At 45.4% G+C, this 22,984-nt stretch overlaps 1 protein-coding gene across 1 annotated transcript in view; it reads left to right on the top strand.

The window, feature by feature from the left end:
• LOC137332870 (2-Hydroxyacid oxidase 2-like) overlaps nucleotides 1-20,386 on the top strand; it is a 185,319-nt gene extending 164,933 nt beyond the window's left edge. The window contains exons 5-9 of the mRNA XM_067996849.1: nucleotides 4,794-5,071; nucleotides 9,934-10,152; nucleotides 16,461-16,619; nucleotides 19,911-19,980; nucleotides 20,099-20,386. Coding sequence (XP_067852950.1) covers nucleotides 4,794-5,071; nucleotides 9,934-10,152; nucleotides 16,461-16,619; nucleotides 19,911-19,980; nucleotides 20,099-20,154 — 782 coding nt within the window. The 3' untranslated portion in view covers nucleotides 20,155-20,386. The remainder of the gene's footprint in view (nucleotides 1-4,793; nucleotides 5,072-9,933; nucleotides 10,153-16,460; nucleotides 16,620-19,910; nucleotides 19,981-20,098) is intronic.
• Nucleotides 20,387-22,984: the final 2,598 nt, after the last annotated feature.

A 22,984-nucleotide genomic window follows, 5' to 3' on the forward strand; every position in this document is an offset into this window, starting at 1 on the left:
GACGACAGCTTGGAGAACATGTGTGAAGCCTTGTAAGGCCAGTACCAGAGTATCTGCCTGCCTGTTTAAGGCAGCAGGATGTTGCTCACGCTGAGTCCGAAGGGTCGTTGTCAGGGCCTGAATGGACTCGTTGGTGCACCGTGCTTGAAGCTCCATGGAGGCTAGTCTTCCCTCCATCGCAGACGTTCCCGCACTTACCCGTGACACTAGACACTATCTCAGAGATGCCCTCACGTCCCTGTGACAGTATCTCAGAGATTCTCTCCTGTACCTGTGCCACCATTCCACTCATGCAGGAGTTGGACTCCTCCATCCTCTGCGCGATTGTGGAGAGTGCGCGTGGCACCTGTTCCAGCACCTCGCAAATGTGCTGCTGCCCCTCAATCATTCTCCTTTTCATGGATGGCACCCAGGTTTCAGCATCTGTGTCCAGCTGAGCAGAGCCTGGAGAAGAGTGCTCCCACCAACGCAGACTCTCCACAGCTGCCCCTGCCACCAGTATCTGCTCATGCTCACATGTGTGTGATGACTCATCATGTGCGACCCCAACTAACTGAGAACAGGGACCCACCGAGGTGTGTGTATCTGCATTGGTGATGGCTCACTCAGATGTGACGGTGTCCCCTCAGAGGCCGGCAGGTCCTCTGAGGAATCGCCCTCCGCCGTCATAGCCATCTCTGAAGGCCCTGTAAGACAGCAGAAGACAATATTAAGCATGATGACAAATGAGGTGCTGAAGATGGCAAGGCATGATAACATCAATTGCTTTGTGAGTGCTGAATGTTAAAGCTCTGTCACCAACCGTTGTCGGGTGGCAGTCTCGGCGTCCCCGACGGACAGGCACTCGAGGGTACGGCTCAGTTCTAGAGCCTCCTGCTCCACGTCTGTTAGGACGACTACATGTTGCGGCCCCCCTCCGGTCTTCGCCCTCTCCCATGCATTCTGGGTTCTCTTCTCCTATAAGGGGAGAAAGTAGAGAGGCGTGAGTGAGGGATGGTGACATGGTCAACCTCTGAATGCATTGGTTTGGGTGAGGCTGACCGTGAAAGAGATGCATCAGAGGGTGAGTATGAGACAGAGCCATCACATTGTATGAGGATTGGGTTGAGTGGTAGTGATGGGATGAGTACTGGGGAGGTAAGTAAGTGCAGGTGAGGAAGTGCAGGTAAGTTGAGGATGAGGTTTGAGTGGGTGTGAGGAGTGATGTGATAGAGTAGTGTTGGCAGTGCAGAAGGAGTTGTGGGATGGGGGCGGTGATGTGGAAGACGGAGTGTAGGAGAATGAGTAAGTGTGCTCACTTTGGCTGACCTAGTTAGGTCATTGAAGCGCTTCCTGCACTGTATCCATGTGTTGTTACTGCTGGTGACCTCTTCTGCCACCTCGAGCCAGGCCTTTTTGGTGGCGGAGGCAGGCCACTTCCTCCAGTCCGCCGGGTAGAAAATATCCCTCCTCCTCCTCACCCCATCCAGTAGGACCTGGAGTGAGGCATCAGTAAATCTGGGAGCAGCCTTTCCCCTGGGCTGCTCCATTCTATAATTTTGGTTGTTTGCTCCAGGAGCAGCATTGAAGACTGCCCCTTTAAATAGGGCTCCTCAAGCTGACAGCCTGTGATGCGGGTCAGCAGTCCACCCGCTGCGCAGGTTGACGACAGGAAACCCGGAAGCCACGTTGAGTGGCTTCAATTTACCCGCGATTGCATTGGGTACAGATAGATTTTACTGGGCGGGTTACCCATGCGCCCAGTCACCCTCCCGCTGCCATCCCACCTCCCTGGTAATACTGGGGCCATAATTGCGACAATCTTCCATCAAGTGTGATAATTGATGTATTTGTATCTTTGGCTCTGTCACAGAATATTTATCTGTGTTAATTTGCAAAGGAGAAATCTGACCCAGTTACATCAATGTAGGAGGAAGGTGTAACTGTTAATACAATCTGAGAAAAAGGGCATCCCTATCTCGTTCCTCTGTGAAACAAAATGGAAGATCATTCTTCCATGTTCTTGATTCCAGTGAATTTGTATATAAACTAATCTGTTTACCAATTTTCAAAACGCTTCCCTAAACTCCTATTTCTTGATTACGTTATATAGATGTCCATTTTCCTCTCATGCAAGGATAGCTGGGCTCACTACTCTAAAACCATCAGATCAAAGAATCTACACATATTACTAAACTACTTTGGTATTTAATATATCTAACCTGATTCACATGTTCATCATGCCTTCCCTTTGAAATGTTGATACATTCTAGCTTCATACATAATGCGCACACGTGTTAGATGCAGTTCTTTTCAATCAAAGAATTTTTTAATGTCAAGTGAGAACACATTTTATATTTAAATAAACCTTATTTTGGCATCAAATCTGGCTTAAAAAGAAACTTTGTGTCACATGATGCAAAGCCATACAGTAAAGTTCACCAGCTGTAGTAGAAGAAAACCAAGGATACTGGTTTTCAATTTTCATTGAAGAATGAATATAAATAGTTGAAAGTGAGCCTGAAAACTCCAGTTAAAAACTCTGGAATCCTATATGATAAAGCAGAATTTAGCTTCTTCAATCATCAGAAACTACTTTAAGGAATAAGAGCCCCTGTTGTATATGGTTTCTGCTTTTATGGGAAAAAGGGACTGAATCACAGAATGCAATTGGCCAAATGCCAGTTTAAAAAAAACAACAGAATCTCAACTAATAAAACAGAACTTGACTTACTCAATTGTTTTAAACCAGTGATCCCGGCACAGTCAGCAAAGTCAGAAAGAAAAGGATACTAATACAAGTGGAAGGAAGACTTTATATGATAATGGCTGGGGAATGTGTCCGAGGTTGTTACACTCAGTAAATTCTGGTGACATTGGTTTGTATGTTTTTTGCTGTATTTTGAATCTTTTCCAGCCTTTTACACATTGCAATCCACTTATGATTCTCTGTGTAGAATGTTCAGTGAGACCTGGTAGCAGACACTTAAAATGTAGCTTGAACAAATTTTGACCTTGAGTCAGAAACGAATGGGATCTCAATGGTGTGTGAGGTTGCACAGTTGACTGGATGGGGTGGGCTTAGTGGACCTGTTGGTCTTTCCTTGTCCTTTTTGTATATTTGTTTCTCATCTATAAATGACCCGAAGTGGTCTCCATTGTAGAGATATGGTTCACTGACGCAGAAGTATAAGAATCCCAGAATTGAGTGCATATAGTGCTTTAAATGTAATATGTTGAAATTATATTTAAGGGAACTACATTTTATATAATGTAAATACTTCTTGCCAAACATTGCCATTTAATGTCAGCGTTTGCCTGCAAAACAACAGTGACTATACTTTAAAAGTAATTTATTGGTTGTAGATCACTTTGGGATGTCCTGAGGATGTAAAAGGTGCTACATAAGTGGAAGTTCTTCCCTCTTCCTTTGCCCTGCAGTAAACAAGAATGAGCTGCGAATCCTCATTTTTTTTGACGGTCTGTAAAATGCCAGATTACCACCTATTGTAAACAAAATATGGGCTCTCACTGGGTGTGAAAAATACCTGCAGCATCGATATCTTAAGTTGCTGGTAAAACTTCTGTGTCCAGTCTCTTGAAATTCAGCCATACAATTTCAATAAAAGGTACATTGTTTGTTGCAATTTGTGTTAATAACTTAGATTGAGGGGTGGGGAGTTACAGTAAAGACCCAGTTGGTATATAATTAAACGTTTTGCATCCAGCATATGACTGACACGCCCACAGGCCCTGGGAAAATATATGACTTGTCCATAGAGTGCAAAGTTCACAAACACTAAAAGACAGCTATTCAAAAAAACATTTATTTCACTATCTATCAAAAAGTTCCCATTCTCAAAGAAGGAACCAATCAATTTAAGCAGCTGTAAGTTTGGGGATTTTTGATCCAAACTGCACATGTTGCAGCAAATCACAGCCTGTCTCTTTCAATCCAGTCCCGGTGTCCACTTCTGACCTGTTGCATGACGACTGGTTGTTATCTTACAAAAGTAAGACATGGAAATTGGTTACATCAGTAAAGCAGCACGTGTGAGAGCCGTATCAAAACATTGGGAGTTCGAAATAATAGAGAAAATGGAAGGAAGCAGAAACTTACAGAAAGACCATTGGAGAAAAAGTGAGGAATAAAGTCATACTTAGAGATGCAGACATCACAATAAGAATAGTATGTGAGTGGAGCACATAAGAAAGAGAGAGGGACATAGAAAAAAAGAACATAGGAAAGAAGCCAAGAGACAGTTACAGAAAGAAAAGCAGACTATTTTTTATCAATGAACAATTCCACGGTGGATCAACTAATTTATGTAAACTTGTCTGGAGGCAATGAATAGATCAAAATGCATTAATGCCATTCTAACTGTTAACACAACTTGAAATGACTTAAATTGACTTAAATGCTCAAATCACCAAAAGTCAGCAAGATTGGAGTGGGATGTTGCTATGGGTTCGATTTTAACTACCCCCCCCCCCCCACCTCAATGTGGCGTAAACCTGGCCAGGGGTGGGTTGGGGGGAGTTAAAATAAAGCAGGAGATGTACCCACTCCTTTCCCGCCCCGATCTGACCTTTCTCCAATTTTAAATTGCAGGAACGGCAAGAACGTCCGCCCGCCAGCTGGCGGGGTAATCTTTAAATATGCAGATTAGGCTCTGATGACGATGCTATTTTAACCTGAGGCCCGAGCGGGGGTGCTGTGGCGGCTCGCTTTCTCGCGATCATGCCCGGGAGTTAAAATCGAGCCCTGTATGTTTCTGCTAATGTTGATGATAACTTGAACCTTTTCCTCGCAGCTGCTGATGCCATGAAGATATGTTACATTGCCAGTACATATGCAACATGCTCTGCAGAGGAGATTGCAGCAGTTTCCTCCGGCTGCTGCTGGTTTCAGCTCTATATTTTCAAAAGGCGTCAGGTAACTGAGCAGCTGGTGCAGCGTCTCAAGAGCCTGGGGTACAAGGCTCTCGTGGTGACTGTCGATGTGCCTTACATTGGCAAGAGGAGAAAAGACACGTTGAACAAGTTCAACCTACCCGCCCATCTAGAACTGAAGAACTTTGAAGTATTTAAGGCAAGTGGTATAGCAATGATGATATGCCATATGTGAAGCATTGGTTAGTTGTTAGAAATATATTAAGTGATCAAAGTTGATTCTGGTTTTTTTCAAACCTGGTTTCAGTAACAGTAACTGTGAAGCTGGCAGATCGTTGTAAAAACCCAACTGGTTCACTAATTTCCTGTGGGGAAAGAAACCTGCCGTCCTTACCTGGTCTGGCCAAAATGTGACTCCAGTTCCACACCAACATGTTAGATTTATGGCTGCCCTCTGAAGTGGCCTAGCAAGCCACTCAACTGTATCAAATCGCTACCAACGGTTCTAGAAACAGGCCCTCCACCACCTTCTCAGGGCTACTAGGGACGGGCAATAAATGCCAGCCTTGCCAGCGATGCCCACATTCCGGGAATTAAAAAAAAACTCCTGTGGCATAGCTCACAGTGAGTCAGAGGTTTTAAATGGACAAGGGGGTGATTTAAGGTCATTGACTTATCCACACTGGGGGCAGTCTGAGGATCTGGGAGCACTGGGAAGGGGGCTTGGGACCTGGCAGCATTTGGTGGGGATGAGGGGTGCTGCCAGGGCCTGGGTGCAGAGGGAGAAGGTGGTTTCAGGGTCCTGGGAACACAGGAGAGTTAGATTCTACAAACACTGTTACAGGTAGTGGGATCTGGGTCCACCAGGCAAGTGATCCTGAGATCTGGGGGCTTTAAGAGGGAGGTCACAGGGTCTGGGAATGTTGGGAGTGATTCTTGGTTTAGGGAGCACTGGAAATGTGTTCTAGGGGTTTGTGACTACTGAGAGCTGTCCTGGAATCTGAGAATTGAAGCAGGAAGGAAGTCTGAGGAGGGGGATTCATGGAGTGCAGCAGTAAAGTTGACTCAAATTGCCGTTGATGCCTTTAGACCCATTAGGCCCCAACTCCCCTCATGTTGCCACCTATCAACCTCCTCCCCCAACTCATCTACAGCCCCTTTTGTGCCCTCGGTTACCCCACCAACAACACTTTCCCCATCATGCACGTATCACTGTCTTTATGTTCCTTCCTTAAAACACTTCAGTGTAAACTTGCTGCTTCTTAAAACTAATGGATGGAAAATCAAGGACTGAAGATGTGGGGCTATAAATTGGGCCGCGTAGTACCCGTTCTGTAGGCGCTACGTGGCCTCCTAAGGACCCAAAATGGCGTCCAGAATGTGTGCACACACATCTAGCGTGACGTGCGCCGGACGCCATCTTGGTAAAGGCGTTTGCGCACATGCAGATAACGAATGCTAGCAGAATGTAAAGTAGGGAGATTATGCGGTAGATCAGTATGCAACATTGATTTAAAGGGACAGATGCGATTTTGGAACTCAATGCTCCAGCCAATGCACTGTCTTAACCTCGCAGAACTGAACAGGTTGTAAACAGCATGGAGGACCCTCCCCCCACCAGCGCTATTTAAAAGGATCATGCAGGAGTTACAGGTTAGTTGCTGGATTATTGCTTCTGGCTGCTGATGCATTTCTACCTATTTTTGGAGGTCTCCTATACTTAAATACTCGGACTAGGGGACATAGCATAAAAATTGGAGCCAGGACATGCATGGGGGGGAGTTAGGAGACGCATCTACCCGTAAAGGGTGGTAGAAGTTTGGAACGCTCTTCCACAAACAGCAGTTGATACTAGCTCAATTGTTAATTTTAAATCTGAGATTGATATATTTTTGTTATCCAAAGGTATTAAGGGATATGGGGCTAAGGCGTGTATATGGAGTTAGGTCACAGATCAACCGTGATCTCATTGAGTGGCCGAACTTGCTCGAGGGGCTAAATGGCCTACTCCTGTTCCTATCTTCCTATGTTCCCATAATAAAGTTTCAATACTCTACAGGAAGTGGCCTGGCTAGCTGACAGGCAACAGCAAGTGGCAGGGGTGGGACAGGAATGCTGTCATCCTGAGAGAGGACAGCAGGTTCATGTTCCATGGAGCCACTGCCACTTGCTGCCTCCTGTTATGCGCCACCTTTTCCTGCAAGAAAGTGGGACGTGTGTCGATGAGTGTCTTGCAAGATGTTTGCGTGATGTACCTGTCATGGTTGAATAGCTGTCATTGTGACCTGTGAGTTGTGGGTGTGCAGCTTGCAACAGTGGTAATGTGTGAGGGTGAGAGGAAGCATCTGATTGGAAGAGTTGAGTACTGATTGAAAGAGTTTGTTGTTATGTGGTTGATGGGGGTGTAGTGTGTGGAGCAGTGGATGCGGCTAGTGGTACAGTTGGTAGGAGACGCCGCTTGACAGATGACCTCACTCACCTTGACCACTCCTGTCAAAGCATTGAACTTCTTCCTGCTTTGCATCCATGTTTGTGGTGCTATGCGCCTGGCATTGACTTTGTCCCCTTCTGCCTTGGTAGCATATGTCTGGAATGCCTCTTGCCCCCCTGCGGATATAGGATGCCCCTCCTTCTGTCCACCTCTTACACCAAGGTCTCTAGTGCATCAGCAGAGAACCTTGGTGCATGCTCTCTTGCAGGCCTGATACAGATTCCGATTGACAGATTGGTGAGGTCTGGTGTGCAGGTTGGAGGATGTGGGATTTAGTAGTGCGCAACCTTTATTCAATGTTATAACATAACTCAATAGTTTGTAAACATAGGGACGGGACCTGCATCTGTGTTTTACATGTGCAATGTCTGATCTCCGTTCAGACTCTGTGCGGACCTGTATCTTATATTTTGCAAATAAGAGGTGCAGACTTACATGATACTAGCCACTCACGATATCAGGGCCCCCTGCTGGTGAGCAGCCACTCAACAGCACAGCTGGACCTGGCTGCTCGCAGATATCAGGTAAATCACCGGGCAGTTTCGGGGGTTATCCTATTTATCCCCCGTGCAGTTTCCTGATATGCTTTCCTGGAATACACCAGGAATGCATTTTCTACGTTAAAGGCACTATATAAATGCAAGTTGTTGTTGAATGAGGAAACACTATCAAAGCTGAAGTCAAGAGTATTATCATCTCAGTGTTTTTTTAACTTGTGTGAACGCACGATGCCTTAAAACAATTTAAAAGTAATACTTTTTCCAAATTCTTTCTGTGGAAAATTGTTCAAAAGATTCAAAAACAGTTATTGTGGAATATGTAGTTTTGTGATTTTTAATTTTGTTTATTTTAGATTTAATGGGGTAGATTTTCATCTTCCCCTGAGTGGTAATCCAGTGGAGCAATCGTCCACTCTTTATAGATTTTCTTTGTATTGAAATCAATGCAGTGAAAATCGGCTGAGTCCTGGAAAGGGCGGGTGATTGGTTGTGCCGGATTACGCCCAGGCAGTGAGAATGAAATTCTACCCCTTTCTGTTTCAGTTACTAAGAAACAAAAAATAGAAGCTGAAACTGTTTTCAACAAACCATTTTAAGTGATTCTATTGGTTCATCAACAAAGAACTAGAGGCTATTGTATACACAGGGAAATCCAATTGGAAATGTTTATATCGTTAATTTTGAAGTTCATGCATACACAAGATTTGTTACCATCTATTGGAGAGTTATAGTACCTGAGACCGATCAAAATAGAGGCAATTTTGGTTATGGCACTGGTGACTATATAACGGAAATATAAATTAACCAGATTCCTTTGGATTGAAAGATAATATGCAACTTCTCTATTGGATAATAGTTAGTGGCAATTTTAAATTTGCTGAGGCAATATGAAAGTTACTGCTTAGTTTTACAAATTGCTAGAATTTCTATGCAGTCAAGATATATCCTTTCACAAAATTTAACTGTAATGCTTTCTTTGGAAACATTATCAATAGCATACTGCCAAAAGAATCAGGGGGGAGATGAAGAGAATATTATTTTTACGCAGCGAATTATCATGATCTGAAATGAACTGCCTGAGAGGGTGGTGGAAGCAAATTCAATAATAATGTTCAAAAAGTAATTGGATAAATACTTTAAAAGGAAATAATTGCAGGGATACGGGGAATAAGCAGGGGAGTGGGACTATTTTGATAGCTCTTACAAAGAGCCGGCACGATGGGCTAAATGGCCTCCTTCTGTGCTGAATGATTCTGATATTATAGCGAAGTTCTTATATATGAATGCTGAATACGCTCTTACTATATTCCTCCACACATTTTTAGCAGGTATTAACCCATTTAAAATAAACAGACTAACATCTGCCTACAAGTAATGCACAGGGGAATTAGTATGAGTGCATTAAGAGTTTGAATGTGAGTTTTGATAAATAGAAAATATATCCTCCTAAATAAGAGAAAGCATTTCACTGATGGGTTACTGTACCATGCAGTGATTCTTTTTGGCTCCATTCGAAAAAAAGTTTGATTTAGTTCTGTTCATTTTAGTTAATAATATCCAAATGAAAAATAACTGTCTTGTTAAGATGATACGCACCTATTTCAGTTTTTCAAGTGACATAAGGAAGTCCATCCAGATTAAATCTGGAGCCAGTGTCGTGCCTCAGGACATTAACGAATCTGGTTTCAATTTCTTCAGGTATGATGTAGCATTTGAGAATAATAAAAATGTCTGGACACCGGAGTCGTGGGTAACTGTTGCCTGGGAAACCTGAGAGATTGTGGTTCTTGCAAAAACTCAATAACTAAATGAAGGATAATGGATTGGAGGGATAAATCTATGTAATTTTTTGTCATTGGCATCAACAGCAAGCATAAATATACGCAGACAATCACTATGATTTAGATTTTCAAAATAACTACCTCCATCCATCTACATGCACATTAAATTTATGATCGCTATATTTTTGATGTAATGGCCTTTTCACCATCTTTTTCACAGACTATCATAGACATGCAGATAAATTCTCATACTTAGATAGCACATTCCTCACATGACTTTGTGTCACAGAAAGACAAAGATCGTGGCAACTTTCCACTCTACAATGATGTCATAGACCCGTCAGTAAGCTGGAAGGATATCAAATGGCTACGATCCCTGACAGACCTTCCGATCATTCTGAAGGGCATCCTGACAAAGGAGGATGCTGAGCTCGCAGTAAGGCACGGTGTCCAAGGAATCATTGTGTCCAATCATGGAGGCAGACAGCTTGATGGAGTACAGGCAACTGTAAGTTTATACATATACTGCTATAAGAACCCACCTCCTATCATTGCACCTTCTGGAATATGGAAAATATGGTCTGGTCCATGGGCAGCAGTGAGTCTGTTACTGAAATGTCGGAGCCAAAAATTATCTAAATGGGTTAAGGCTTCAGCTGAAGTTCATTTGCTGGTATTCTTTCTCAGGATAAGTCAAGTCAAATATCTGGCCTTAAATTGGATTTAAACGAAATATTGTTTTAAAGATAATCCAAGCCACTTCTTCTTATTCCTTCAAGTGAGAGCTGGACCTGTTTCTGGCTGGGGCAGATATCACCTCATATAAAAGGTGCTGTATAACATTTATCATATGTTTCGATTGCCTAAATGGGTCGGAGGGCAATTTTCCAGATTTTTTCTCCTGTAATTACCCTGGGTTTTATCTGCTATTTTCCTCTCCCAGGAGATTACATGGCTTCCAGGTGGGATGGGGAGTGTATATATTGTGATGAATAAGACATTGCAGTTGTGTGGGACAGGCTGGGTGGACCAAAGGGTCTTTTGCTGTCTTTCATTATCATGTGATTGTATGCATTGGCATTTTTGTTCTGTAACTAACTAGACACTGTTTCTCCTGCCAGAAAATGCATGTGAACTCCAGAGATTAGGGTTGAGCCATTGTTCTTTTCACTTTTCTGAGGTTAAACAATGGGCAAGAAATTTTGTATTTCAAGCACTTTTTGTTTTTTAAAAAAAGTAAACTCCGACTAACGATCTCTAGCCCCAACTCCCTACTTTTGTTCTTGACAATGAAAATATGGCCCCGATATTAGCAGGGAGGTGGGATGGCAGCGAGAGCGGGGGGGAGGGGGGGGGCGATTGGGCCCGTGGGTAACTTGCCCAATAAAATCTGTCTGTTCCCCAAGTGATCGCGGGTAAATTGGAGCCACTTAATGCGGCTTCCGGGTTTGCCGCCCGATCGCTGTGCAGCGGACAGACTGCGCACCCGCATCACACGCTGTCAGCTGGAGGAGCTCTATTTAAAGGGGCAGTCCTCCAATGGCTGCTCTCCAATGGTTGCTCCTGGATCAAAAACCCACACAGCACAATGGAGTAGTACAGGGGCAAGGCTGCTCCAAGATTTAGTGATGCCTCACCCCAGGTGCTACTAGATGGGGTGAGGAGGCAGAGGGATGTCTTCTACCTGGCTGATGGGAAGAAGTGGCCTGCTTCTGCCACCAAGAAGGCCTGGCTCGAGGTGGCAGAGGAGGTCACCAGCAGCAGCAACATCTTCCACACCTGGATCCAGTGCAGGAAGCGCTTCAGTGACCTAACTAGGTCAGCTAAAGTAAGTACACTTACTCATTCTCCTACATTCCGTCTTCCACATCATTGCCCCCACCCCACAACTCATTCTGCACTGCCAACACTACTCTATCACATCACTCCTCACACTTACTTAAGGCTCATCCTCAACTTACCTGCACTTCCTCACCACTTCCTCACCTCCCCATTAGTCATCCCACCAATACCACTCAACCCAATCCTCATACAATGTCATGGCTCTGTCTCATACTCACCCTCTGATGCATCTCTTTCACGGTCAGCCGCACCCAAACCAATGCATTCATCGGTTGGTCACTTCACCATCACTCACTCACGCATCTGTACTTTTTCCCCTTATAGGAGAAGCGAACCCAGAATGCACGGGAGAGGACGAGGACTGGAGGGGGTCCGTAACAGATAGTCGCCCTTACAGACGTGGTGCAGGAGGCGCTGGAGCTGAGCCGAACCCTCGAGTGCCTGTCCGTCGGGGACGCCGAGACTGGCACCCAACAAATGTCTGGTGACAGAACTTTAACATTCAGCACACACAATATGAATTGATGTTAACATGCCTCGCCATCTTCGGCACCTCAGTATGCTCATCGCAACATGACACGTCTGTGATCATGCTTAATATTGCCTTCTGTTCTCTTACAGGGCCTATAGCGACCACTGTGACAGCAGAGGGCAATTCCTCAGAGGACCTGCCAGCCTCTGGGGGTGCACCGTCACATCTGGCTGAGCCATCCACCAGCGCAGATATTCACACCTCAGTGGGTCACCGTCCGCAGTTAGTTGGGGTCACACATGGTGAGTTACCACGCGCGTGAGCACAAGCAGACACTGGTGGCAGGGGCAGCTATGGAGAGTGCACATCGGTGGGCACACTCCTCTCCAGGCTCTGCTCAGCTGGACACAGATGCTGAACCCTGGAGCCCATCCTTTAAATGGAGAATGATCGAGGGGCAGCAGCACATTTGCGAGGTGCTGGAACAGGTGCCACACACACTCTCCACACTCGCGCAGAGGATGGAGGAGTCCAACTCCTGCATGAGTGGAATGGTGGCACAGGTATGGGCGGAACTCTCTGAGGTACTGTCAAAGGGATGTGAGGGCATCTCTGAGATAGTGTCGCGGGTAAGTGCTGGAATGTCTGTGATGGCTCACCAATGTGTCCATTCAGGGCCTGACAATGGCCGTTTGGACTCAGGGTGAACAACATTCTGCCGCCTTAAACGGCAGGCAGATACTCTAGCACTGGCCTTACAAGGCTTAACATACGCCCTCTAAACTGTCATCCAGCAGAGTGGTAGGAGTGGTGTGGGCCTGGCCCAGGGGAGGGATGATGGCAAAAGGGGACATGGAAGTGGGGACACCACTCAAAGTGCCCCCACGTCTCACCAGTTGCCCCCCCTCTCAACCAGTACCTGCAAACCTGCCTCCCCTCCAGGTGGCCAAGTCTGCCCCTGCACAGGTGCAGGTGGAGCAGTCTGTGGAGGGGCCCTCACGGGCACCAAAACCTGGAGGGCATAGGCCCAAAGCATCTAATCAGTCAGGGCATGAACAAGAGCAACCTGCCACTACCTCTGCTGCAGCCACAGGGGATGCATCACGTAGAAGTAGTCGGAAGCGAAAGGCGAAGGTTTTGTGAGCACAAAGGGGATGCACAAGGGTGTTTGACGGTTGGTCATGTTTTTTATTTATATTTGCTTTTTGTTAAACTCACATTAAATATTATTATTGTCACCACTACTGCCACGTCTTGGCCATTCTTGACTGGCTTCTGAAATAAGGCCCTTTCATGAGGTTCACCATGAACGCCCACACTTGTGCCACCCATTGGGTCATTCCTCAGTGGGTGTATGTGTAGTTGCAGGACTGTTTTGAACAGCGGGGGGAGGGTGCTGGTGTGGCCGCTACTCTTTCCAGGTGGTTTGAGGACTGGACTCTTCACGCTATCTGATGTTAGGAGAACTGTTCACATATCAGTAACTCCCTGGCCTCACGAGCAGCCAGTTGAGCCGTTGTTCTGCCCATGCGTTGCTCCTGCTCCTCCTCCTCCTCCTCCTCCTCCGCCTCCTCCTCCTCCTCCTCCTCAATGTGAGTGGCAGATGTGGATGGGGCTTCCTCAAGTGGCACCCCTCTCTGTTGTGCCCTGTTGTGCAGGGCACAACACACGACTATAATGCGTCCCACTCTGTCTGGTGCGTATTGAAGTGTTCCCCCAGAATGATCAAGGCACCTGAAGCGCATCTTGAGCAGACCTATAGCATGCTCAATGTGGTAGCAATGTGGCTGTTGTTATATCGACGCTGTTGCTTGGTGGTGGGGTTCCTCAAAGGTATCATGAGCCACATGTGCAGGGGGTATCCCTTGTCCCCGAGGAGCCAGCCCTTACAGGTGTTCGGTGCATGGAAGAGGGGCGGGATGTTGGACTCCCGGATGATGAAGGAATCCTGGCAGCTGCCAGGGTATCTGGCGCACACGTGAAGGAATCTTTTGCGGTGGTTACAAACGAGCTGAGTGTTGATGGAGTGATACCCCTCCCTGTTGATGAATAGTCCTCGCACGTGTGGAGGTGCTCGTATTGCTATTTGGGTGCAATCGATTACACCCATATAGCAATACTAGTAAAATTGAAGTCAATGGGAATCAGGGGGAAAACTCGCCAGTGGCTGGAGTCAAACCTAGCACAAAGGAAGATGGTAGTGGTTGTTGGAGGCCAATCATCTCAGCCCCAGGGCAATGCTGCAGGAGTTCCTCAGGGCAGTGTCCTTGGCCCAACCATCTTCAGCTGCTTCATCAATGACCTTCCCTTCATCATAAGGTCAGAAATGTGGATGTTCGCTGATAATTGCACAGTGTTCAGTTGCATTCGCAACCCCTCAGATAATGAAGCAGTCCGACCCTGCATGCAGCAAGACCTGGACAATATCCAGGCTTGGGCTGATAAGTGGCAAGTAACATTCATGCCAGACAAGTGCTAGGCAATGACCATCTCCAACAAGAGAGAGTCTAACCACCTCCCCTTGACATTCAACGGCATTACCATCACCGAATCCCCCACTATCAACATCCTGGGGATCACCATTGACCAGAAACTTAACTGGACCAGCCACATAAATACTGTGGCTACAAGAGCAGGTCAGAGGCTGGATATTCTGCGGGGAGTGACTCACCTCCTGACTCCCCGAAGCCTTTCCACAATCTACAAGGCACAAGTCAGGAGTGTGATGGAATATTCTCCACTTGCCTGGATGAGTGCAGCCCCAACAACACTCAAGAAGCTCGACACCATCCAAGATAAAGCAGCCCACTTGATTGGCACCCCATCCACCACCCTAAACATTCACTCCCTTCACCACCGGCGCACAGTGGCTGCAGTGTGTACCATCCATAGGATGCACTGCAGCAACTCGTCAAGGCTTCTTCGACAGCACCTCCCAAACCCACGACCTCTACCACCTAGAAGAACAAGGGCAGCAGGCACATGGGAACAACACCACCTGCATGTTCCCCTCCAAGTCACACACCATCCCGACTTGGAAATATATCGCCGTTCCTTCATCGTCGCTGGGTCAAAATCCTGGAACTCCCTTCTTAACAGCACTGTTAGAGAACATTCACCACACGGACTGCAGTGGTTCAAGAAGGCAGCTCACCACTACCTTCTCAACGGCAATTAGGGATGGGCAATAAATGCTGGCCTTGCCAGCGACACACACATCCCATGAACAAATAAAAAAAAACCCTGCACCCGTGGGAAGCCAGCCACAGCGTGGAATCCCACTGTCCTCTCCGTCTGGCTGAGCTCGTCCATGGGGAAGTTGATGTAGTGCGAGGCCCTGCGAAACAAGCCATCGGTGACCTGCCTCATGCACTTGTGTGCGGACGATTGAGAGACCCTGGCGATGACCCCGGTGGCACCCTGGAAGGATCCAGAGGCGAAGAAGTTGAGGGCAGTGGTGACTTTGACAGCGACAGGTAAGCAGATGCTGCTCGGTCCATCCGGGAGCAGCTCGACATGAAGGAGGCTGCAGATGTCCGCGACTACCTGGCGACTGACTCTGAGCCTCCGTATGCACTGCTCCTCAGTGAGGTCCAGGAAGCTGAGCCTCGGTCTGTAGACCCTGTTGCGAGGGTAGTGCCTCCTGCGACGTTGCTCTCTCTGTTGTTGCCCTCTGTGCTCTTGTGCAGGTGCCTGTGGCGCAGCACTATGTTGTGGAGCTCCACGTGGCGGAGGCGGACCCGTGCCTGGTGACGCTGGTGTTGTTGCTCGTCCTCGGATGTAGTGATGAATGCAGCCATGGTGCCCCCCATCCTGACAGTGTGAGTTTGAGGGGGTCCGCAAAGTAGTTAAATATGTTTGAACAGCAGAGGTATGGGTGGAAAGTAAGAATTTTGAGTGAAAACACAAAGGTCTTGCAACCAAAACTTTGTCTGAAGTGACAGAGTGCCCTGCTGCAATAAATGAGGTTTTCTCCCCGCCTGTCAAATAATCCTTTGCATTTCCCACTGGCTGCTGGCTGAAACACGTCTGCTCCAACAGGGAGTGTTTCTCACAGCACGGGAAACATACTGAGGATCCTTCAAAATCGCACGTCTGCCAAAATATCTAGTCAATCAAGTGGTTCAAGTACCTCAACTATTGGACACACTATGCAAATTAACATCCCGTCGGCTTTAACTGCTGGTGGGACTCCCGCATTCGGGAGGCGTGCGCACACCCAGACACGTCACTGGGGAACCCGGAAGTCAGCGGGTTGGAGCCGGGCTCCGAACCCACTAGGCATATTAACGATTTTCAGAGCCCCCCACCCCGAACGCATCCGCTCCGTCGCCCGAAAATCGTCCCCTATATGTCAGCTTAGTGAGGTGGTCAATGTGGAACACCTATATAAAAACAATTGAAGAAGTACATTGCATTCATTGCTCCCTGGATCAGCAGGTGGCTGTGTGCTTGTAAAAGTGTTTATTTGATATTTAAGTAGATGTCCTGCCCCTTTACAGATCGAAGTTCTGTCAGAGGTTGTAGAAGCTGTGAGGAGCCGTATTGAAGTTTATGTGGATGGAGGAATTCGAAGAGGAACTGATGTGCTGAAAGCATTAGCACTTGGAGCAAAGTGTGTTTTCATTGGTCGACCAGTGATTTGGGGATTAGCCTATCAGGTAAAGTCTCTAAGTTTTTTTTTCATTTCTATTGCTTCTCACTTTTAATTTTCTTTTTTGAGGGATGATGCCTTTAAAAGATCATTGTTGGGTTACTTATTTTTTATTCGTTTACCTCTCTGCCCATTCTTTCCTTTTTCAAAGTTGTTCTCTCTTTACGATTTTCCTCTCTCCACCCAGCCCGTCCCCCCTCCCCCCACCCTCAATCATTCTTTCCAAGTGAAGCTCAGTCCTTCCCAAGCAGGTGAGAGGCTCGTAGGCCTCTACCAATGGCTGTTTCTGGCTAGGAGATGTGCAAGAGCAGCCTGAAGGTAATCTTGCTGTGTAACTTTCCCTCCTTTATTGCAGAGAGGCATCTAGTCTCTGCCTCTCACATGCAGACAGTGGTCCAGCTGAGACCAGAAACTCACTTTGTAGGGAATTGTAGGCATTAACCCACGTCCTACAGCCCAGTTGAGTATTTCTAAAATAATAAGGCAGTCTGACCCTGAAGTCATTTGTCAATGTGCTTCTATAATTTGATGGTAGTAAAATTGTAAGAATAAACAAGTCATTTCATTAAAAATCTATAAATATAACAAAATCTTTGGTAAAATATCCAATTTTTCACAAAGTGAATTAAGAAACTTGACATTTTTCCAAACTTACTTTCTCATCACAAGAAATGTATGAAGGATTCTCTTTTTGTGGATGTTATATGAAAGTCAGTGAACCCATCCCCACTCTATTTCCTTGAATTATTTGCAAATGGGACCTAAAGATTAGTCTCTTGATCTGCAGCCAGGCAGAGATGGAAGGGGTGTGGAGCGAATTCTCACAATCTAATCTGATCATGGCCAGATATTCAGGATGTTGAGGTGCAATTCAGTAATAAATTAAAGATATTACAAGGATTCCTGGCCAACGTAACTGCAAACATCGTTGCTTGACCGGCCGATGGAGGTACCAATAGAAGACTATTGGATCTCCTTCCATTTCTGATGCAGCACAGTGTTTTGGCATTGTGGCATCAAACCATAGTGCTCGCTTCTGAATGTATGAGTCATATATGTTTGGAATTTCTCTGGTTAGGGTTGTTTAACTTCTGTTCAAGTTCTTTTACGAGCAGCGGGCTTTGAGCTGAGCACAGCGAAGGGCTGGTGTTGTGTGTTGCCTTAGTGATGAGACCCAGTGGTGGAGTGTAAATTCCATGCAAGATTCATGAGGGGACATTGCTTTGCCATCTCTACAGCTCTGTTACGAGGCACACAGCAGTGATTTAAAGTTTACCCTTTTCTTTAATCCTATTTGTATGTTGTGGTTGGTTTTGTAAAGGGAATGATCAGCAATTTAAATCAGTACATACTGGATGAATCAGAAATAAACTAGAATCAGTCAAGTTAAAGCCTGGATTGGTATAACCATAACCCCTGTCAGCATCACTATAAACTTCCCAGCTTTCAGCTGAAGGTTAGGAAGAAACATTCAATGGAGCACATTTAAATTTACTAAGTGAACATACTGGGATAAATGCTAAAAAAAAATATTTACCCAATGTCATAATATATATTTACTAAATTGTATTAAATGATGATTTAATACAATTTGGTTTCAAAATTCCACACATTAAATATGGATCACAAATCAGTGTGTTATTACAATTAAAATAATATATCTATATAAGAGACATTTACATGATGTAGCATTTTTAAAAAGCCTACAATGGGAATAATGCATTATGGTGCCACACTGATTCTTTTTTATACATTTTATAGCCTGATGCTGAGCCGTGATATCAGTAATTAAGGCTGTCTACAAATATTTCACAGGTTGCAGATTGTCTCGCTCAATAATGTACCTCATGGTCAGATTTTAAGCAAGTAGAGAAAATATTTATGGATTGATATTGTGAGCAATGCTTGCAGCATCACCCAGTACTGTAACCTACCACAGATTATACTTATAGTGAGGGTTATTAATTTAAATCATCCCAAATTGACAACCCATGTACATTGATAGGCAAATTCAATAAATCCAAATTAAAAATGAGTTGTCTCATTCAACACTCAATGAGGCTGTTTTCAGACTGTCAGGTATTAACTGCAGTGTGTATCTTGTTCAAACCTCAATATGCACTGGAGCATTCAGACAGTTTAAACCCCCTGTCATAGGGTAAATCATTTGCTAACGTGTGAGCATTATCATAAATTTCAACAACTGTCAGGTTTACATGCGAACTTTCAAGACAAGCAAGGCATTATGAACCTGCTGTCACTGCCAGTTTGAATGGAGAATTTGTTCCCATTTTATTCCCACTTTTTCAAAGCTTTCGCCAAAAGTGCTCTTTCAAACATCAGATATCACTGGGCCAATATTTCTCCCCGCTCGCCTGGGTGTAAATCAGATAAATCTGGCCTGACCTGAGCCTGTCTGTACTTCTATGTTAATGTTATTTTAATGGGCCCAGAATTTCCCCGCCACAGACCCACCCCTTGCTCCTAGAAGCAGTAATGGGCACTAACTTCAGGGCCTTCTGTGTGCTGTCCAAAAAACAGAAGCCAGATGGCCTGCAGCCCCTATCCGAGTCCTGCTTCACCTGAAAAAGAGGCCTCCTTTGGGTCATTCCAAAAGGCCCAGGCCCTTCTCAAATCTTCTGGTCTGAGCACAAGGAGTAAGGCCCACTATCATTGAACATTTGATGACAGGTTTGTGAATGTGTGTGTACATGGTTAAAACAAGATAGTTAGCTGAGAGAGAGACAAAAAGATGATCCTATAGGAAGTGAATTTATTGCTATTCCCGGTATTTAACATTTATTAACTGTTTAATATAATTATATAATCAATACTAAATCTGTTCCATCCAATGATTACATTTATGCTTATCTTTCATAAGTTATTCCATTTTACAATCCACAATTGAGATACAAACACTGAACCAGGGCTTCCATGACCTTGTCATTTCAATCGTGAATATTAATTCAGTTCGATCACGTAATTAGCAAGTCCTTCAAGCCGTTTCCTGAAATCAGAATTGTTCAAAATAAAATATTTTTCAAAATTAAAAAAGAAAAAAATATGTTTAAGCTGATCATAATTTTGAAAAGTGTATGGTGAAGTTTCCACTTTAAACTCAACATCGGGCCAATATAAAGAACCATGAGGGAAGAGCTACCCCTATAAACCACAGCGGCCTTTCTCAAATTCAGTTGCACAACATTTGTCTGTCATCTTAGTTCAGGCTGATGATAGGACTATTCAACAAAGGAAAGCGTATTTTGAGTGCTAATTATTTGTTACATTTTCACAACAGGGTGAAGAAGGAGTTAAAAATGTCCTTCAGATTTTAAAAGCCGAGCTTCATACAGCAATGGCTCTATCTGGTATGAAATCTTAATGCACTCTTTTTGCAAGATAATCATAATCGCTAGTAGGAAATATGCTGAGGTTTGCAATGAACAGGTTGTTCTTAAGTCCCTCACCTATTGTTTTCTATTGCAGGATACAAAACTGTCTCTGAGATTGACAGGACATTGGTGCAGTTTGCAAAGCTTTAAGAGAAGTGGATTACTTATCAGTGATTACAAACAAAAATCCTAAATGAATGTGTTCAGTGGTTTAAATGAAGTGATCAGTTGCGTTGATTGGGATATTCCATTGTTGAAAAAGTTTTTGTATTTTAGAAGCCCTCAGTTAATTGCCATTTTCACTATGTATTCTCATTGTTCTGTTAATTGCTTAGCTGATGTGAACAAACAGGTAAACATTGACTATTTGTTAAAAGCACAAGGCATCATTTGAATTGGTTTGTATACAGCACCATCTTAACACTATCCTTACAACTGGATCCTTTGGGCCTCAAATTCCTGGAAGGGGGTGAGGAGTGAAAGAAGCTCGGCGCGGGGGTGGGGGAGGGAGAAGGGGCAGAATTTGGGGTGGAATCCGAATCCACCAGGTTTCTGCCCCATTTATGATTTTGATCTGGGGGAGAAGGGCGGACGAGTCTTCCACCTGCCCTCCCTACTCCACAGTCTGCTTTGGGGTCATGTCCAGGGGGCATTCCTTGGGTGCCCCCGGAATTCTGCCCTTTACCTCCTTCTGTGGTTCAGGGAAAACCACACTTGCTGAGGGCATCCATGGGTTCCATACTGGACCTTCCCAATGCCAGAGAGAACTTGAAGAATGAAGCTAACTGGTGCCAGAGGGGATCAATTGCTTTGCAATGCAGGCCATGGTTTGAAAACATGTATATTCCTTCATCAGCCATTTAAAGGCCTCCCCAATTGGAGCACAGGTGCCACTCTGAACTTCCCACGATTCTTCAGGGCTGGCACCTCTGTTGCTCCTCTTCAGGCTCAGGCTGCCTGATTATTAATATGACCCCATGCTGAGGATTTGGGATGGTGGGTGTTCTTCTGGCAGTGGAGCAGAGACCTGCGAATTTCGGGCCCTTTATGTCCAGCAGAGTATGGTCCTTGCACACACAAACCATGCAGTACCTTGTCAAAACAACACATTCTTTCACTACTCAGTTAGTTCTGATTATCAATGTTACTTACGGATATTCCCATAGTTGTCGAATGTAGTGCTATAAAATCCTACAGCAGGAAGGAGTCAATTTAATCACCTAGTCTTGATGATTTTTTTACATGTTGTAATATTGCACAGAGATGAGACCAGTTGTGCAAGGGGCAATGGAGATAGGTATTACAGCACCATGTGGGTGGGGGTAAAGTGCTGCAAGGTTTGTTTTTTCAACAGGAAACTGAACTATAAAATTTGGAGCAAATCTAAAACTCCAGTAGGCCCCATGTCAAGTTTCAGGATTTTTTGACCATTTTTCCACACAAAAGATTTGAGAAAAAAGATACATTTTAGGGTTGTCTTTCAAAACAAAATGTATTCACCTGACTTATTTTTTTTAAAGAAAAGGCAGAAAAGTGAAAGTTGGATAAGATGCTAATTTCCCCCCCAAGGTTGAAATAGTACACAAGTTAAACCGCACCTGGAGTGCTGTGAGCAGTTCTGGGCACCGCACCTTCGGAAGGACATATTGGCCTTGGAGGGAGTGCAGCGTAGGTTTACTAGAACGATACCCGGATTTCAAGGGTTAAGTTACGAGGAGAGATTACACAAATTGGGGTTGTATTCTCTCGAGTTTCGAAGGTTAAGGGGTGATCTGATTGAAGTTTATAAGATATTAAGGGGAACAGATAGGGTGGATAGAGATAAACTATTTCCGCTGGTTGGGGATTCTAGGAGTAGGGGGCACAGTCTAAAAATTAGAGCCAGACCTTTCAGGAGGGAGATTAGAAAACATTTCTACACACAAAGGGTGGTAGAAGTTTGGAACTCTCTGCCGCAAACGGCAATTGATACTAGCTCAATTGCTAAATTTAAATCTGAGATAGATAGCTTTTTGGCAACCAAAGGTATTAAGGGATATGGACCAAAGTCAGGTATATGGAGTTAGATCACAGATCAGCCATGATCTTATCAAATGGTGGAGCAGGCATGAGGTGCTTAATGGCCTACTCCTTTTCTTATGTTCCTATGTTCCTAAGTTGGTAATTGATAAACACCTCGCATTCATTGGGCTCGATTTTCGCACCCGCAATCGGGTGCGTTCCTGGCGGGGGGGTTGCGAAAATCGGCGATTCCCGGGGCGGGTCTGGAGCCCGGCTCCAACCCGCCCACTTCCGGGTTCCCCAGTGACGCGCTGACATGCGCGCGCAGCCCCCGCATGTGGGACTCCCGCCGGCAATTAAAGCCAGCGGGGTGCCACTTAAAGTACTTAAACAGGTACTTCAGGTCGTTTACAGACCTGATTGTCCTGATATTTTAGGAGGGCTGCGATTTTGAAATGAACTGAGACTGTTTCCAGTACTGGGGGAAACACTCCCAGTTCAAATGGACGTGTTGCAGCCATCAGCCTGTGGCAGCTGCAAAGGTCCATTTGACAGGTGCAGGGGGGAGACCCTCACTCATTGCAGGAGGCCACTCTGTCACTTTGGACAAAGTTTGGCCTCCACCACCCTCCTCCTAACAATAAAATTCACAAACTTGCACACTTACCCCGGTGTCCAGACACATGTACCTACCTTGCGGACCCCCTCAAATATACATCTTCCGGATGGGGGCCGCTGTAGCTGCAGTCATGACCTCCTCAGAGGACGAACAGCATCACCAGCCTCACCGGCCACGCCGTCCACCTCTGACACATGGAGCCCCACAACACAGTTCTGTGACACATCCACCTGTACAGCAGGAGGGAGGGCAACGGCAGAGAGAGATGCATCGCAGAGGGAACTACCCTCGCCACAGAGTCTACAGACCGAGGATCATCTTCCTGGACCTCTCTGAGCAGCAGTGCACATGGAGGCTCAG

The sequence above is a fragment of the Heptranchias perlo genome, chromosome 15, assembly GCF_035084215.1.
Source record: "Heptranchias perlo isolate sHepPer1 chromosome 15, sHepPer1.hap1, whole genome shotgun sequence".
NCBI classification, from domain to species: domain Eukaryota; kingdom Metazoa; phylum Chordata; class Chondrichthyes; order Hexanchiformes; family Hexanchidae; genus Heptranchias; species Heptranchias perlo.